Genomic DNA, 18685 nt, shown 5'->3' on the forward strand with positions numbered 1-18685 from the left:
TGCATATGTCCCGTGAAACCTGGTGTATTCGGGGCATGTGCAGTCATATCCTGTTATGACAAGCGCGGGTCCTGCATATTACCGCTTATGCCTGCACATCCGGTAATTAGACATGTATGGGGATATGCGGCCCCTGCTCACGTCTCGTGTCTTGAGTAATGCCAAACAAGAGACCATCTTGTGTGTGAATTGATAGACGTAATGATGCTTTGTCATAAGAATAGGTTTGAGTAAGATTGGTAAAGGACATCCGCTTTACATAAAAGTACTCTCCAAGCGGATGTGTATTGACTTGTCTGGCATTTTCATTCAACAAAACTCACAAACGCCCGATATAAACGAATGCATTGTTTTACAAGAACAAAGACAGGCCTACGCACGAATGGCGCGTATCATCGTTTTCCAATGAATTGTTACCTAGAACGAACACTAAAAATAATTTTGAGGGCGTCGTATACCAGCGTTTGGTATTATTATATTCTTAAGCTTCGGTTTTACGTTTTTAGCTAATCAACTAATTTTACTTTTTTTAAAGATTTTGACACAAAAGAAAACATGGCTTACCCACGCTCAATTTTAATATTCCTTTTTTTTTGCTGCGGCAGTTTGTTGCCTAGATTGAACTACAAGAAATGGACATTCTAAGTAAAATCCAACACGTTTGATGATAACATCTCTCCACCATTCTATGGTGGGGTAGTCATTTTACGCCCTAAGCTTATCAATGAAACGGCCGCTTCAGTCTAAAGACCAATGTTGTGCTTTTGAAACAAAAGAAAACATGGCGTATATGATATACCCACGCTCGCATTGGAAGCCTTCATTCGTTTTTATCCTTGTGAATAATGCTTGTTGCAAAAACAATATGTTTGTTACCAGACTGATGTATGAAATCATTAACAATTACAGTAACACATTTTCACCTAGTTCCTTGTGGGTGTTGTTTGACTGTGAACTGGCCAGGTGACAAAAGCTGACTTTAGCTACAGTGGACCTCCCGACCTATTGTGTCTGTCTGTATGCAAATACTCATCAGAACTAGCCAATTGTATTTCACACAGCATGTAGGTGTTTGAAAATAAGGACCAATCAACACACATGTCAACATTTTCAAATTTTACAGTTTGCATTTCAGAGCTAGACTTCTTTCTGTGAGGTTGCGCTTTTACGCAACGGATCCCGATAGCTGGATATCTGCATGCACGGCAGACAACGTCAGTGAACATTGAGGGATTTAGAATGATACGACCTCGAGACTAAACAACATCTTGCCGCGTGGAATTTGAACTGCCTACGCTGAAGGATTGGATTCTGCTTGGAGTTTTAAACAACTGTAATTTTATAGCTAGTATCCAGCCTCGCGCGCGGGCAGGCTCTGTAGAGTACGGTGGGGTACGACCGACATGCCCGGTTGTGATTTTGCAAACGGTTTGAGACTACGTCACACGTCGCCATGTAGGGCTGGCTTAAAAGTTGCTGCCGGAGGCGGTGGTTGGCTCGGGTGATTTCTGCTTCGGCCCCGTGGACAGTGGAGGCTGCCCACCCGTGTCGCGATGGATTAATGGTTACCACAAATCTTCACGTCCACGTTTAGAAATTTTGCTGCAGCTGTGCTCCTGACTAACAAAAGTCTGTGCAGAAGACGGGTGGACAACAGAATGTATGATAGCGGGAATGCAGAACTTCACAAGACGTAAAAGGAGCGTCATTCCTAGCACATAATATATGGAGGAAATCGTCAGGACAGTCTACTGTCCAGAAATACTTTGAAAAAAATAAAGAAAATTCATTCACCATTCAGAAAGAATAAAAGCAAAATAAACACACTACAGGGAGGGGGGATCCTAGGTAGGGCAGGGTAGTAAAACAAAGCTGCTTTCAATAACAAAGGGTATAATGAAGCCGCTCTCGCCGAGGCCTGGGTGAGATAATTAGGTGATAATTAGGTGCTAACAAGGGTGCATGTCCCGAATAGGCAGGCATATGCAGGAAATTTGGGTCGGATGAGCGGACATGGGCGGGACATGCACCGGGATGGACAGGCACATATGCAGGCATTATCGGCCTCCATATGTCCCGCACACTAATTGTTGTGAATCTCCGGGTCATATGCAGGTCCGTCTATACCAAGTGTGCGGACGGCATATACCCGTTATCGGCCACATATTTTGAATATCTGGGTTTATATACAGGAGTATTCGACCCGGATATTCGCTTTTTCGTGTAGTGAGAGCTACATTACATGTTCAAGCTGGGCTTAATGTGGACTGAACGTGCTAGGTCCAATGATGTTAACATGACTTACAGTGATATGTCCCTTTGTCATATGTTCAGAATGAACACAATGAGCTTGTTCGTAGTTTAAACCGTGCGAGGTCGAACATAAAGGCCCCTAGCTAAAAAAAAATTATGCGATCTCCAGACGTGTTTGTATTGTGCTGACGGTCCCTTGCCTTCGAAATGTTATGCATTATTTGCCATATAAACAAGGGTTATTATGATGAGAGCCCATTTTTGTAACCTAATGAATAGTTGTTATGATGGTTTTGTCCTATCATGAAGATCCATTTATAGCATCTCGAGTTATGCTGATAACCTACATACACGCCTACAACATAGCTGCTTCACCCTGACACCACCGAAAATATAATCTTCTTGGCGAAGAAAGCAAGGCATCCCACACGGCAAGGTATAACGAACGCCACGTGACTATCATCCATTAAATGGTACTTACTTAAAAGTACATTGTGTGAAGAATAGCATCAGCTCAGTGATGTTTTATCGTGTTGTTTTCAGGATGGCAGGTCCGGTCCGAGAAAGCAGAGTCACAGCTGCTGACAGGCGCCATTTTGATTTCATGCAAACCTTGCTCCGTATTTCCGATGAACTCACAGAAGAGGAAACGGCGAACTTGAAGGTTTTCTGCCTGCATCTGATCCCTAAGGGCCACCTGGAACAGATAAGGCGAGGAATGGACGTTTTTGTAAAGCTGATGGAACTGGACAAAATTGACCAGGAGAACTTGGAGTTTATTGAAGAGATCTTGGAAGGAATCGGACGACAGGACCTGATTCGGGACGTTCTGCGGCGGTTCCAGCCGCCTGACCGAGAGATTCCGGAAAATCCCGAACTGCAGCCGGAAAATCCCGAACTGCAACCGGGAACAAGTCAGGAGGTGCCAAATGCAGAAGGTGAGTATTACTTAAGTAAAAATTATTGTACGTGAGGCCTCAATCGAGTCAGCTGCACCTTTCTACTTTGTCCTAAGATTCAAATTGAAAACATTTGAAACCTTTCTGTAAAGTCACTTTATTTTTCAAGTAGCAAAAACATATCTATGCTTAATGATTGCAGGTAATGTCACGTCCAATACCTACGTCGTCGTGCACGGCCAAGTGCGCATGATCCAGGAAACTCTGGATCGTCTAAGGAACAACATAGCAAGGTTATCTAGTACGAGAAGGTCACAGGTCAAGTTCAGAGGTTACAAGAAACACAAGAGTATCCTGGTGCACTTCTCCATACCGCGGGAGAACACGGCGGTGCTGAGGCACATGGCGGATCACTCCGACCCGAGACTTGTCTACATGGGCGTCAAGTCACTGCAGATCGACTCTGAAGTTCCCATCAAAGTCCAACAGGAGGAGCCGTTGTACGGTGAGTTGACTTCTTTTTCTATTAGTATATTCACAGTTGTCAGTTTCAGAGTCAGGTTCATTAAGACATCGCTACTAATGTAACAGCGTTGAATTTATATGCACTAACCTTTCTATTGCAGACCATCGAAGTTTATCAGAGATTAAACATATAAAAGAAAATTGAATGTCTCATTTTGACAAAACAGTACTTTTGATCTACCACATGACTAAAATCGCCAGCAGGTCTGCTAAACAAAGTTTGCTAGACAAATTGATACAGACGTTGACCCAAAATATACTTTGAAAAGCAGGTATTTGTCGTGATGTCATTTCAATCCTTATGTTTCATGATGTCACATATCACTTACGTATCTGTTCAGATGTCAAGAGGCAGTTGCCTGTCGATGACATCGAGGTGGAATGCAGTACCCGGACCAGACACCAGAAGGCGCCCCAGAGCTGGACCCGCCTGTCTGCCCTGAACCTGTTCTCAGACGCCCTGCCGCTCCATCTGCAGGCAGCCGTGAGTCTGGAGTACCAGGGCTTCTCCTACAGCCTGGTCCGGGCTCTGGTGCAGAAGGACCGGCTCAGAGAACACCAGATGAGGCAGACCATCCAGAACCTCAGGAACGCAGAGGTGGATTCCAACACGCTCCGTCAGAAGGCAGAGGTGGATTCCAACACGCTCCGTCAGAAGGCAGAGGTGGATTCCAACACGATCATGACTTTACGCTCCAAGCTCATCATCTCAGAGAACAGGCTGATGGAGGCTCTTGAGACAAACGAGGTTCTTGAAGAAAAGCTGCAGCAGGCTCAAGAATACGCTGAGAAAGCTGCCAAGCAGGTGACATCCCACGTGATGGAGTACAGGGGAGAGAAGCCGCCTGGAGGCTGGCCACAGGAGTACAGGGGAGAGAAGCCGCCTGGAGGCTGGCCACAGGAGTACAGGGGAGAGAAGGCAGATTCAGCTACACAGACACACCTAGCGGGTTCTGTTGGTACTACAGGGAGACCTGGAGATGTGGGCGACAACCTTGGAGAAGACCCGACTGTAACGGAAAAAGAAACTCCAAGACCAGACTCTGGCAGTAAGAGCGATAAAAGAGAGGATATTTTCGGTACAGGAGCAACCGAGCAAGAGCGACACACAGCGGAGGCAGAAGGAGCGGCATCTGGTCCCACTGGGGACAAGAAACAGGGTGTCATCACTTTTGGTGGGGAAGGGTCAGAACCGGGAAAGTTTGATTACCCGCGAGGGGTTGTGGTGTCGCCTGGCAACGAGATATTCGTGGCTGATAAGAACAACAGGCGAGTCCAAGTCCACAGCACAGAGGGGGTTTACCTTCGCCACTTCCCAACAGTTGTGCCGGGTACAGGGGATAAGGACATGGAGCCGCATGATGTCTGTATGGACGGTAACGACACGCTGTGGGTAGTGGGGCGGGGAGAGACATCCGATCATGTTGTACAGTACAGCACGGACGGGACCGCCATGGCAGGGTTTGGCCTGAAGAAGGGCCATCATTTCCGCTTTATTGCAGTGGACATGCGCACTAACCACATCCTGGTAACTGATGCAGACAAAGGTGAAGTTCAGGTGTTCCGTCCGGACGGCTCCCTGGTGCGGACAGTCCGGCATCCACGGGGGGAGATGAAAGGCCCGGGGTACGTCACAGTGGACGGGAAGGGGAACATTCTTGTGTCGGAGTGGGGAACTCACAGTGTCTACGTGTATGACGAGTCCGGGAAGTTCCTGTTCCAGTTCGGAGGTGAGGGAAGTGGTGAAGGTCAGCTGAGGTATCCCCGTGGCATCTGTACAGACAGCTTGGGTCACATCCTCGTGGCGGACTATGGGAACGAGAGGGTTCAGATCTTCACACGTCACGGCGAGTTTGTCCGGACCGTCCGTACTGGACCTGAGCCGGAAGGCCTGGCTGTGGGACCGGAAGGGCAGCTGGTTGTGACTGGTTGGTTTAACCACACTGTGACTGTATTTCCTAACTACTGAGTTCCTGATCACTGAGTTAGATCTTTGATAAAGATTGAATGTTAACAGGACTTACCCATTCTAACCGATTATCCGGCCTACTTCGTGATGACTGAGGAACGGATGGACGGGGCGGAGGGCGGTATCGACTTCCTACGACCTTTGACCCATCGCTCAGGCAATACTTTTGGAAAATCACGTGTTCTCAGAAATTGAGTCCTACTTCTATCTGTTCCCATCTGCTTCGTCAGTCATCCTGAAGAAGACTAGAGGATTCGGTGATTCCCGAAAGCTCATTTTGTTATCCATCTTCATATTGCTTCGTTCAACTACATAGATCGATGCTTAAAGTGCACTTTATGAGAAAGTCGAATCTTTTTAAGACCAAACGTGTCTAAAAACCATGGTAACTTTTGGGGTATGTCTGATTTGACAGATCAAAGCTTTATTAATTGATTATTGCTTCGTAAATAGCTTTGCAGACTCAAAGGTCTTTCATGGCAATGGATTCCCTTTTAAACATCGTACATTGGTATTAATCAATTGGCAACACTTGTATATTTTCTAATTTTGCGAAGACGGAATGAAGTTGAGAAGAATGACAGACTCGTCACAAACTCGAGGGTACCCTTCAGTTTGACCGATGATAACGACTATCCAACCAGCAGTGTACCGATGATGGTTAAACGATGTGAGATTGTTTTTTTACCTGTAACATCGCCATTAATCATCAGGTAAACAATTAGATACAACATAAAGGTCTCTGCACCATCTTTAAAGATCCCATATTAACGCGTCTTTGGTATCAGCGGTTAAATTTCTTGGGAATTGAATTGAATTGGATACTTTACAATGCTGTATTCAGTTTTCAACGAATAAAAGCTATGCTTTCTTTGGCCAAAGAAAAGCATTGATAGACATAAAATATCTCACAAGGACTTCTAGCGGTAAACCTCTGGTCACGGGGAATTTTAGTATATCTTCCGGCTTCTATATTTAGTTTGTGACTACAGATTCTTATCTTGTAATTGCTCTACGAAGTTCGAACTTTTGTACATTCGAAATATAGTTCTTTTTCCGTATTTATCCTTTAGCGTAGAATGAATGGAAAGTTTTGAGTTATTCTGGATAGAAGAATGTCATTCTTGTATGTATATATCCTGTAAACGGAGTCGTAATTGACCGGTTAGCATATAAGATGATAAGGAAATGACAGCGTCTGACAGAGGTTTTCCTTCATGACGTAGCCGATGATAACGAGTATACAAACAGCAGTTTGCCGATGATGGTACAGGACACGTGACATGTTTTACCGGTAACATCACCATGTATTATCAGCTCAACAATTACGTACAACATATAAGTCTCTGCACCATCTCTAAAGATCACACATTAACACGTCTTTGCTATCAGCGGTTAAATTTCTTGGGAATTGAATTGAATTGGATACTTTACAATGCTGTATTCAGTTTTACACCAATAAAAGCTATACTTTTGTTTGCATGAAATGATTATAGTCCTTTGTAGTCTTACTTATGATACTGAGAACCAACCATGATTTCGGTCCCTGTGTAACACCCGACAAAAAGGCGTTGCCAAAGAAAAGCATTGATAGACATAAAATATCTCACAAGGACTTCTAGCGGTAAATGATGAAACTGAATGCTATTAAACTGAATGACCTGAATGTTCTATAGAAATAAACAACGAAATTCTGCAATACCATCGCGGACTGGGCTTCAAATAAGGGCCAAAGAGGTTCTTAAAACAATTGATATATCAACTGCCTTATCTAATTCGTGTGGGAACAAAGCGGCCTTGTCGTAACATTGTAGAACATCCTTGTGACGACAAAGTTTAACGAACAAATTGTCTGAATGTTGGATCTTGTTATAAACATAGTGCCACCATTTAATCTCCAAGCAGATGTTAGGAATAAATATCTGGGCCGCTAGTATACGTCGAGATGCAACTTGTACTACAGTGATTAGCTTCTCAATAGAACATAATTCACCTGTTTTACAAATCACATATGTACGGCGACGACCATTCAGTATTAATGAAAACGCTAGCTTATTGTATCCCGAACTATTTTCGTCACTAGCGGATCAAACCTCGCTATGCAATCAGACTCCAGCGGTCGGGACCAAAGTCCAGCAGATACAGAGTTCGCTACAAACCTGCCACGTTTACTCGTATTTCAGTCAACAGACCGGAGACGCTTATTCCTGCAATACCAGCAGTATCCGCTAGGTGCACAGCTGCACCTACCATCCTGACATTACCCAGTGGCCATGATCAAAGTCTAACGGGTACCGAGTTTGTTTCCCACCTGCCCAGTTTTCTGGTATATCAATCTCCAGGGCATAGACAGCTGAAAGTCTGTCTTGGAAAATATGTTTGCGACTAGTTACGTCTTAAGGCTTTTGCCTTACCGTCACTTTACACAGTTCAAACCTGCTTCACTACAGGTGAGAAACGTTTGACGTGGCACTTCAGCCAGGCGGCCATTTTAGGTCAACGACTTGATACTGCTTTCCTTTGGCATTCGTTCCTCTTTATGTTGTGAAATCTCAGATAAAAGGAAATCAGAATAATTCAGTCATGTATATAGCCCGATGCTGTACCTGACACAAAGTGACCACATAAATATCTTCTAATTATAACTTACTTTGAATGGGTAGTTGGGTAGGATAATTTTAAATTACAATTTTATGGTATAATCATGGTATTTCACAGTTGCACTTTACATCTTATGTTGCTGTTAATAGGATAATGATCATGAAAGTGTATCATTGTGGCAAGGACGACGTATCAGTTTTCTAATCTAAATTTCCGCAAGGTAGCACGTATCATTGTCCTGATCTCTGCCCCGCCCCTCGGCCCGTCCGCGTGACGTGTTAATGATTGTTGGTCAGAACAAACTCTCCAGGGTGGTCTGAGATGACGTCACGGAGAGGGCCAAGCACTGGCAAAATTAACAATTAAACCACGCGTACAGTTTAGGCTTAGCGTGGATTCAACGGTGCTTACTCCACAGATGTTAACGTTGATACTAAAAATAAATTGTTCTGATTGATGATTTTATAACAAACTTAAATTTAAACCCCAGCGTCGGCGATATTAGAATAACCAAAAATATGCTTTATATTTTTGAAGACATAGATGGGTTCGCACGTCAAACTGTGGTTTTACAGCTGCAGTTTAAAATGATCTGTGTTCTATGAGAAAAAAATGTTATTTGTGGCGAGGGTTTGTCCTGATCTCTGTCCGCGTGACGTGTTAATGATTGTTAGACAGAACAAACTCTCCGAAGTGGTCTGAGCTGACGTCACGGGAAGGGCAAGGTACTCAAAGATTCACAAACAACTACGGTACAAGTTCCAACTGGGCTGGGTGTGGATCAAATGATGCTCAGTCCCCTAAAATTAATATGAAAACAGCAGTGAAATGTCCCATTGTCATATATCAAAGAAGGAAAAGAATAAGCCAGTAGAAGGTTTGAAAGGTTCAAAGATGAAGGACCATGACTTGTAATGATGAGTTCTTTTGTTGAAGATGCTTGACATTTGTCGAGACCTGATTTTTTTTTTTTCATTGGCCTTTACCTTTGACATATGACCCATAAATCAACACTGTGACTACACATTCCAAAATGCAGAAAGTACCTTATTCTTTAACCTACTGCTAGGAAGGACTGTAAGTCGTTTTCAAGCTTCGTTTTCATCATGATGTGGCTATGTAAGTCTTAGAGGTACGTTGTGTGCAAATTGTCAATTTAGTAACATTTTACCGTCTTTTTTCAAGATGGCAGATCCGGTTCGAGAAAGAGTCACAGCCGCTGACAGGCGCCAGTTTGATTTTGTGCAAACGTTGCTCCGGATTTCTGATGAACTGACAGAAGATGAGACCACAATCATAAAGTTGTGCTGCCTGCATCTGATCCCCAAAGGCCAGGCGACACAGCTCAGGAGAGCAATGGACGTATTTGTAAAGCTGATAGAACTGGACAAAATTGACAGGGAGAACCTTGAGTTTATTGAAGAGATCTTGGAGAGAATCCGACGACAGGACTTGATTCGGGAAGTTCTGCAGCCGTTCCAGCCTCCTAACCGAGAGATTCCGGAAAATCCCGATCTCCAGCCGGAGTACCCCGAGCACCCGTCAGAAAACCTAGAGGTTCAGCCGAAAAACCCCGAGCTCCAGCCGGCAAACTCCGAGCTCCAGTCGGAAAACCCCGAGCTCCAGCCGGCAAACTCCGAGCTCCAGTCGGAAAACCCCGAGCTCCAGTCGGGAACAAGTCTGGAAGGGACGACAGCAGATGGTGAGTGACATGTAAAAAATTTTAAATCTCACAAACAAAATACTGTCCGTACAACTTGTCTGGCACCTTATCTCGTCCTGAAGTACGTTTCCAACCCTATTTAGACATGTGAGGGCTTAAACTGCCAGCGTCAACTTTGAGACTAGGGGACTCTTTTTAAATATCTGTTGGGAACAATTCTATGATAACAAGAGTCTGAAAACTAAAACCTTCATGAAATATTTTTTTTTGTGATCGCGGTACGCATGGTGTGTTGTGGGGTTGATATTGTTTGACGTTTGGCAAAATTTTTCCATCATTGTTCTTATATATCTACCTATGGTAAATGGTGAGATCCAAAACTACACCTTTCTAGTGACCTCACCATTTCCTTTTTATTTCCTATTGTTTTTTTTTAAATATTTATTGCATTTCAAATAAACAGAAATAACAGAAGAATACATAATGACAATAGAGATGGAGACAATAACTGAGACAAAACATAAACATAAACCACGGATCCAAAAATAGATAACAATACTACAGCGGGAAGAAAATAATACCAACCAAATAAACTAATACAGCAGTATAAGGTAGTATCGTTTACATAAGAAAAGTAACATCAGGGTAAATTAATGGTAAATTGTAAACAAGAATAATCTCAAATAAAGTACAGACACATAAGAAACCATCAATACAACATTTCGCTTCAAATACTAGTGAAAATAATTGAATAATGCAAAACCACAAGAGTAACAAAAGACAAAAAGAAAATAGAGGGGTTCAAGAAATGATGTGAAGTATTTCTCCCCATTTACTGTAGTGAACTGCCAATTTGTTCTTTCTGGAAGCTATTATAAATTCCAATTTGTAAGAAGTCTTAATATATGAGATAAAATGGTTTAATGATAGGTGTTTTTCTTGCTGTTTGTAAATAAAAAATTTTGCCATTAATATTAGTGTATTGTTCAGCCTAGGGGAATTTATTGTTAGATCACCCAAAATTACACTTGCTAAATCTATGTGTAATGGTTCACTCGATACTCGTTCGTGCCATTTCTTAACATCTCTCCAAAATTGGGAAACTCTTGGACATTCCCAAAATAGATGCAGTGTATCTTCTTGCTCATTTCCACAGTGTATGCAAATAGGGCTGTCCGAGAGTTTCCAAATATATAACATTTTTCTGGTAGGTAAAAATTTATGTAACATCTTAAATTGGAAAAATCTTAGTCTCGGACATATTGTAGTCTTGTATACCAGTCTAAAAACTTGTTTCCATGGTATTATTATGTCAAGTATTTCTTCCCAATATGTTTGGATTTTAACTGGGGTTTGGACTACGTTATTTGTTAAAAGAGTTGTCATGTATATATCTTTATTTATTTTACGTGCCCCCAACCAGGAATAGTTTGATATGAAGGGTGCATTAGGTCCTATAGTAAGTGGTTTATCCTTAAGATGTCTTTTCCAGGTGCTTGGGATAGCGGAGATTATTTGATTATATTCCATCATCTGAAGAGTTTTCCCAAATTTCAGCGATAATTCCTTATATGACAAAAATTTTCCATTTGTATCTAAAAGGTCACTTATAATTTGAAATATAATATTTGACCAGTAGCTTGCTTTCTAAAGTGAATAGGCTTCCTATTTCCTATTGTTACACCTGCACCTGGCACATATCCCTAAGGCCATGTTGATTTGATTATATGGATGACATCCTCTGGGAACTCCAAAAGTGATGCGAGCGAATAAAAAAAGGTTTGGCGAAAAAAAAAAGTTGCCTTCAGTATGAAATCAAAGTGGTCAGAAAGGTTGAACATAGGACTTAACACACATAGTATGGTATACCAATAGTAAGGTGTAGGGACCAGTACACCATACGGGTGCAAAACATTTTTTCTTCTTCTTGGACCAATAAAAAAAAGACCTGAAAAAAAATCAGAGGAACAGGTTTCGCCAATTACAAAATGGACACACTATGTCGACAGGCATTTGAGGTCTTACCGGGCGAAGTCAAGTAGAGTTTACAGTCAATTGTACCAAGTTTCTATAGTCAAAGGTACAGAGACAGTGAGTTAGTCTTTATTACATGGAGATGGGATTTCAAAATGCCAGTGGGAGTCCAATAATCCATCAAACAGATTCCTTTGTAGCAAAATTGACCAATTACCATTGTTTTGAGTATTTGACTTTAGATTTATTTTGGTATTCTTTGGCATCTGTTTTCTGATACTTTTTTTTCAATCTACCGAATATCTGTGCTCATTTTACAGCTGATTTGCACAATTTATTGTGTGGTCGAATTTTTTTATTTTTTTTGGAAACGGCCGAAAATTGGTGCGAGCGCGGATGTCATCCATATAATCAAATCAACATGGCCTAATGTGTATATATTGGTCCATTTCATACAAAGGTGACAGGGATGGTCACAGTTACTCTCTCTACTAGTTGTGGATCTGTGCAGCCATCGGCTTCATATCCCTAATGTGTATATAGTGATTCACCCCGCACACAGTGGTGACAGGGGTGCCTAATTGCCCAGCTGGCTATCAGTTACTGGGACTACTCTACTAAAAAAAAAAAGGCTGTAAAATTTTTTAAACGAACCACAAAACTGCAGCAAACTTCTAATGCGCGCTATAGCACAATGGCTCACAATATCTATCCACATAGCAAACGTGATCACAATCCATCCAGAGGTTCTAAAGATATCGGTCCGGAATCACAAAGATCCCTACCAAAATCAATACCTGCTTTTTTTTCAAGCAGGTAATAAAGTAGTTTTTATTTTCTTGTTGCCATGGAAACGGGTTTCCGACAGTACTTGATATTTTACAAAATTCACTAATTTCGGTTTACATAAGGTTTCTAATTTTTCTTGCTTATATGATTTAAAATAATGTAATTAGATGCTCGTAATTACTGCTTATGTGATGATATAACCTGTCATAATCCAAATAGGAGAACGATATCATTAGGTTTTAAGCAGGTTTTTGTCACTCGACTATAACTATTAATTTGTATTTTATTTTACAAAAATCGAAGTACGATTTGGTATTCGTGTTTGTTCCAGCATGGTGGGAAGTAGTTCCAGGTGACGTGCAGGGATATTTCGACGATGTAATCGAGGAAGTCAGCAACAAGTGGGACGACCTGGCCCGGGAGCTGGGATTTAATGATAACGAAATCAAAGTAATCCAAGTTTCAGAGCGTGACCCTGATCACAGGTGCAGGGAAATGCTGACCAGATGGAGAAACAGGGAGGGAAGGGGAGCTACTCTACAGGTGATGATTCAAGCCCTAAAGAGCATTCGTGAAACCCGGACAGCAGAGAGCCTGGAAGGTTTGTATCATAGTTTTGTAAGAAATTTTAAACGTTACTATCACAATCTACTATTAACTAGCATTTCTGTATCACATTTAATGGGTTCAGAAGTTTGCTGTCAATCCAACTAGAAACCATCTAAAATCATTTTGAATACCTTTTTGATTTTTGCAGGAAATGCTACCTCCAACATCTACGTGGTCTTGCAAGGCGCAATGATCCAGGAAACTCTAGATCATCTTAAAAGATGCCTGACGACGTTATCTGGCGCCACAAGGTCACAGGTCAAGTTCAGAGGTTACAAGAAGAACAAGAGCATCCTGGTGCACTTTTCCCTACCGCGGGAGAACACGGCGGTGCTGAGGCACATGGCGCATCACTCCGACCCGAGACTTGTCTACATGGGCGTCAAGTCACTGCAGATCGACGCTGAAGTTCCCATCAAATTCCAACAGGAGGCGACGTTGTACGGTGAGTTGATTTCTTTTTCTCTTCATCGGCTGTCAGAGTCAGGTTCATCAAAGGATATGGGTAGCAGCATTAAATCGGTATTTATCTTCATATGCACTAAATGTTCTATTGTTGACTATACGTTTATCAAAGACTAGAATGTCTCCTTGTGACAGTCACAGTCAATTGCTAATGTGTCTAGCCGACATGGGCATCAGGCGGTCCTTATGGATGAGCATCAGTAGCTATCTGGAAGGACGTACACAGAAGGTAAAGTGGGGCCCCTGTGTATCTAAGTCCCACGATGTCCTCGCGGGTGTTCCACAGGGTGGTATTCTGTCACCAACGCTTTTCGTCATCTGCATAAATACCTTGGATGCAAGGTTGCCAAGGCCCATTGTTCCTGCCAAATATGCGGACGATCTGACAACCTCTGAAATGCTAATGGCGTCACTTCCTGGTCAAACGCAGAAGGCACTTGACTCCATTGTTGAATGGGGGGAGGACTACACTCTCAAGGTAAACGGGAAAAAGACAATGGACATGGTAATCAGTGCAAGGAAGGAGGTAAACATTCCTGTCCCTCCTCATCCGACAATATCTGGTCACGTGATTCAGAGGACTACGTCTTTCAAACTACTTGGAGTACACATCACTGCCAACCTTACCTGGGATGAACACGTTCACTTCATGCTGACGAAGTCCCGCCCACGTGTATATTACCTTGCGGCTGCAAAGAAGGCTGGTCTCCCTACTGATGTCCTGCTCCAGATTTATCTGACATTCATTCGCCCCTCACTGGAGTATGCCAGCCCTGTGTGGGGAGGGCTACCGAAGTACCTCTCCGACATGTTGGAAAAAGTTCAGAAGCGATGTCTGAGACTGATCGGAATTCCTACGGACTCTTTGCCTTCACTGTCCAGTAGACGTGACCTTGCTACGCTCAGTACTTTGCGCAACACACTCCAGGACAGTAGTTCTCCTCTGAACGAGTTCATTGCCCCACCTCAGAACAATTGCTATAACCTCCGTCGCGAAGGTCGCTACCGGGCACTGACAAAGAGTAAGACTAAGAGACATGAACTCTCCTTTGTTCCTAGAGCAATAAAATTGCTCTATCAAGATGGCGACTCTGTGGCGATAGGTCACTAGTACTGCGTCTGGACAGAATATACATGCAGTTACTTTTTCCTTGTAAATTTTACGTACGTTACTGTTTGCTGACATAGTTGTGTCCACTTTTGTCTCTCCGCCACTCCTATGTTTAATCCAGTGCCAACGTCTAGGTTTTTAAACAAAATGTGATTATGCATGTTTGTAAATTGTATTGACTTTTAAGGATTTTACGGAATGTAATTCGTGGCACATTTCATGTGGCAGTTATAATGTCATTTGCCATGCCAAGAACCAATAAATCTGAATCTGAATCTGAATCTGTGACAAAACAGCAGTCGACTACATAAAAGCACAATTTACCACATGACTGAAATTAATAGCAAGTCTCAGGTATACAGAGGTTGATCTCAACTATACTTTGATAAACAGGTATTTTTCGTGATATCATATAAATCCATATATTTTATAATGTCATATATATTTTACTTATGCATTCTAGATGCCAAGAGACAATTTCCTGTTGATGACATCGAGGTGGGATGCATTACCCGGACAAAACACCAGAGGGCGCCCCAGAGCTGGACCCGCCTGTCTGCCCTGAACCTGTTCTCGGACGCCCTGCCGCTCCATCTGCAGGCAGCCGCGAGTCTGGAGTACCAGGGCTTCTCCTACAGCCTGGTCCGGGCTCTGGTGCAGAAGGACCGGCTCAGAGAACACCAGATGAGGCAGGCCATCCAGAACCTCAGGAACGCAGAGGTGGATTCCAACACGCTCCGTCAGAAGGCAGAGGTGGATTCCAACACCATCATTACTTTGCGCTCCAAGCTCGACATCACAGAGAACAGGCTGAAGGAGGCTCTTGAGACGATCGCAGTTCTTGAAGAAAAGCTGCAGCAGGCTCAAGAATACGCAGAGAAAGCCGCCAAGCAGGTGACATCCCACGTGACGGAGTACAGGGGAGAGAAGCCGCCTGGAGGCTGGCCACAGGAGTACAGGGGAGAGAAGCCGCCTGGAGGCTGGCCACAGGAGTACAGGGGAGAGAAGCCTCCTGGCGGCTGGCCACAGGAGTACAGGGGAGAGAAGCCACCTGGAGGCTGGCCACAGAAGTACAGGGGAAAGAAGCCGCCTGGTGGCTGGTCGAAAGAAGTCGAGAAGGCAGATGTAGAGTCACAGACCCACCTAGCGGATCCTCTAGATAGCACAGGGAGACCTGAAGATGTGGGCGACAAGGCTGGAGAAGACCCGACTGTTAAGGAAGAAGACAAAACAGCTGCAATGCAAGACTCTGACAGTGAGAGCGATGGAAGAGTGGAAGTCCTCGGTACAAAAGCACCCGAGCAAGAGCGACACACAGCGGGGACAGAAGGAGCGGCATCTGGCTCTACTGGGGAGTTGGATCAGGGTGTGATCACTTTTGGTGGGAAAGGATCAGAACCGGGAAAGTTTTCGTACCCGCGCGGCGTTGTGGTGTCGCCTAGCAACGAGATAGTTGTGGCTGATCTTTACAACAGGCGAGTCCAAGTCCACAGCACAGAGGGGGTTTACCTACGTCACTTCCCAACAGTTGTACCGGGTACAGGAGATAAGAACATGTACCCATATGATGTTTGCATGGACGGTAGCGGCACGCTGTGGGTAGTGGGGGACGGAGAGACAACCGACCATGTTGTACAGTACAGCACGGACGGGACCGCCATGGCGCGGTTTGACATGAAGAAGGGCTATCATTTTCGCGGCATTGCAGTAGACATGCGCACTAACCACATCCTGGTGACTGATGCAGGCGATGGTGCAGTTCATGTGTTCCGTCCGGACGGCTCTCTGGTGCGGACAGTCCGGTATCCACGGGATGGGGAGATAACACACCCACGGTACGTCACAGTGGACGGGGAAGGGAACATTCTTGTGTCGGACTGGGACACTCACAGTGTCTGCGTGTATGACGAGTCCGGGAAGTTTCTGTTCCAGTTTGGAGGTTTGGGAAGTGGTAAAGGTCAGCTGAATGGTCCCCTTGGCATCTGTACAGACAGCTCTGGGCACATCCTCGTGGCAGACTATTGGAACGAGGGAGTTCAGATCTTCACACGTCACGGCAAGTTTGTCCATACCGTCCGTACTGGGTTTCAGCCGGAAGGCCTGGCTGTGGGACCGGAAGGGCGGCTGGTTGTGACCAATGATTTGAACGACATTGTGACTGTTTATCCCAGCTATTAGTCAAGCATCACTTTGGAGTCAGAAGGCTTTTATTTTGTTTCAACACAAATGAATGAACTTTCCATTTTTGACTCCATATCTGTCCACCTAGGCCAATTTGTATATAATGCTATGCAAAAGAGAAGTAGTGCTTTAACAATGTGAAATACACTATGCCGCCATATTTTCTAACATGTTAGACCAGTATACTGATGTAAGTAGTCTGTAGTTGTTAGTTATACGTAATTTGCCATACATTGTACCTGTTGCAATCGTTGTGCAATAAACTTGACTTGACTTGACTTTTCTCAAACCAGTCCTTTTGCCTACTTCATGAACGGGCGGATGGGGGGGGGGGGGGGGGGGGCTACAGGGTTCCAACCCCCTTTGACCTTTTGTTCATATCAGACAGACGGAGAGTCACGTGTTTTGAACATTTAAGTCCTCAGTTATCCTGAACAGATTAGAGAACATGTCGAAAAATTCAAATCCATCTTCATAACGTTTAGAACGAATTATAACATTCCCTGGACGAGAGTTGTTTTTTCCATTCCGCCAAAATTAGATTTTTGATCAACGTCACTTGATCATAGATTGTTCACAATCTGACGATAAACGCTCAAAGCCGCTCAAACCACTCAAAGATTTCTTTCCGCTTGTTCAAAGAATTTGATATATTCCATCCTTTAGGTAGGTTCAATTTAAATACATTCTAGGAGAAGATAACCCTTACATTGTAGAAATACAGGTTAATACATTAAAAAATGTTAAGGACTTCTAACTAATAGTAGGAGTCATACGTTAAACTCTAAATGTTGATTTATATTCATGTGTGTACCTTGGTTTCTGCATTTGTACTTATTTTTTAATGTACTTCCATGCTCATAATACATTTAAATATAATTTAATGTTTTAATGCATTTTATTGTTTGTTTAACATCCATGCAACAGTTGGTTAATTTTTAAATGATGATTGTCTGGAACCCATCTTGACATGTCGAGTTGGTTACAGATTTAGCAGGAGCAGACGAAGATACTAACAGAAAAAGGATTGATTAACAAATGTAGCTAAATACATAAGAAGATGTTAAGGACGTAGAAACAATGGTATGAGTCATACGTTAAACTCTATGTGCTGATTTACCTGTATATTTGTATCTTCAAGTTGGTTATTCACTTGCACCCTATTTTCGTATGTATGGATAGTTGCATGCAGTAGATTTTATGGATGTCGCTGTCATTCCGATGTGTTTATGATATTGTATGATATGTACTTCGATGGGTATAATACCTTTTAATGTAATTGCTCATTTAACATCTATGCAATAATTGGTGAATCTTTAAATGATAATTGTCTGGAACCCATTTAGAGATGTCGGGTTGGTTACAGATTTAGCAGGAGCAGACGAAGATACTAACAGAAAAAATAAGGATTAATTAATTAATGATTTGTAAATAGCTTTTCATACCCAAGCCTTCAATGGTCTTCCATGGCCATGGATTCCTTAAACGTTGAAAAGACGGATTAAAGATTAGGACGATGGCAGCTTCGTCGCAGACTGTGGTGACGTCATGACTGAGCCGATAATAACGAGTATACAAACAGCAGTTTGCCGATGATGGTACAGGAGGCGTGATATGTTTTACCTGTGATATCACCATGTATTATC

The 18685-nt window shown here is 43.1% G+C and overlaps 2 protein-coding genes across 2 annotated transcripts; both read left to right on the forward strand.

Annotated features, from left to right (window-relative positions):
• Nucleotides 1-4359: 4359 nt before the first annotated feature.
• LOC118404448 (tripartite motif-containing protein 3-like) lies at nt 4360-5646 on the forward strand. The gene is made up of 3 exons (XM_035803524.1): nt 4360-4502; nt 4650-5399; nt 5463-5646. Exons 1-3 carry the CDS (start codon nt 4360-4362, stop codon nt 5644-5646), a joined length of 1077 nt encoding a protein of 358 aa, XP_035659417.1.
• Nucleotides 5647-9432: 3786 nt separating this feature from the next.
• Nucleotides 9433-17036, forward strand: LOC118404449. Its single transcript, XM_035803525.1, has 5 exons — nt 9433-9804; nt 9910-9949; nt 13026-13274; nt 13431-13727; nt 15322-17036. The coding sequence occupies exons 1-5, from the start codon at nt 9433-9435 to the stop codon at nt 17034-17036; spliced, it is 2673 nt and encodes an 890-aa protein (XP_035659418.1).
• Nucleotides 17037-18685: the final 1649 nt, after the last annotated feature.

The sequence above is a fragment of the Branchiostoma floridae genome, chromosome 17, assembly GCF_000003815.2.
Source record: "Branchiostoma floridae strain S238N-H82 chromosome 17, Bfl_VNyyK, whole genome shotgun sequence".
In the NCBI taxonomy this organism is placed as follows: Eukaryota; Metazoa; Chordata; class Leptocardii; order Amphioxiformes; family Branchiostomatidae; genus Branchiostoma; species Branchiostoma floridae.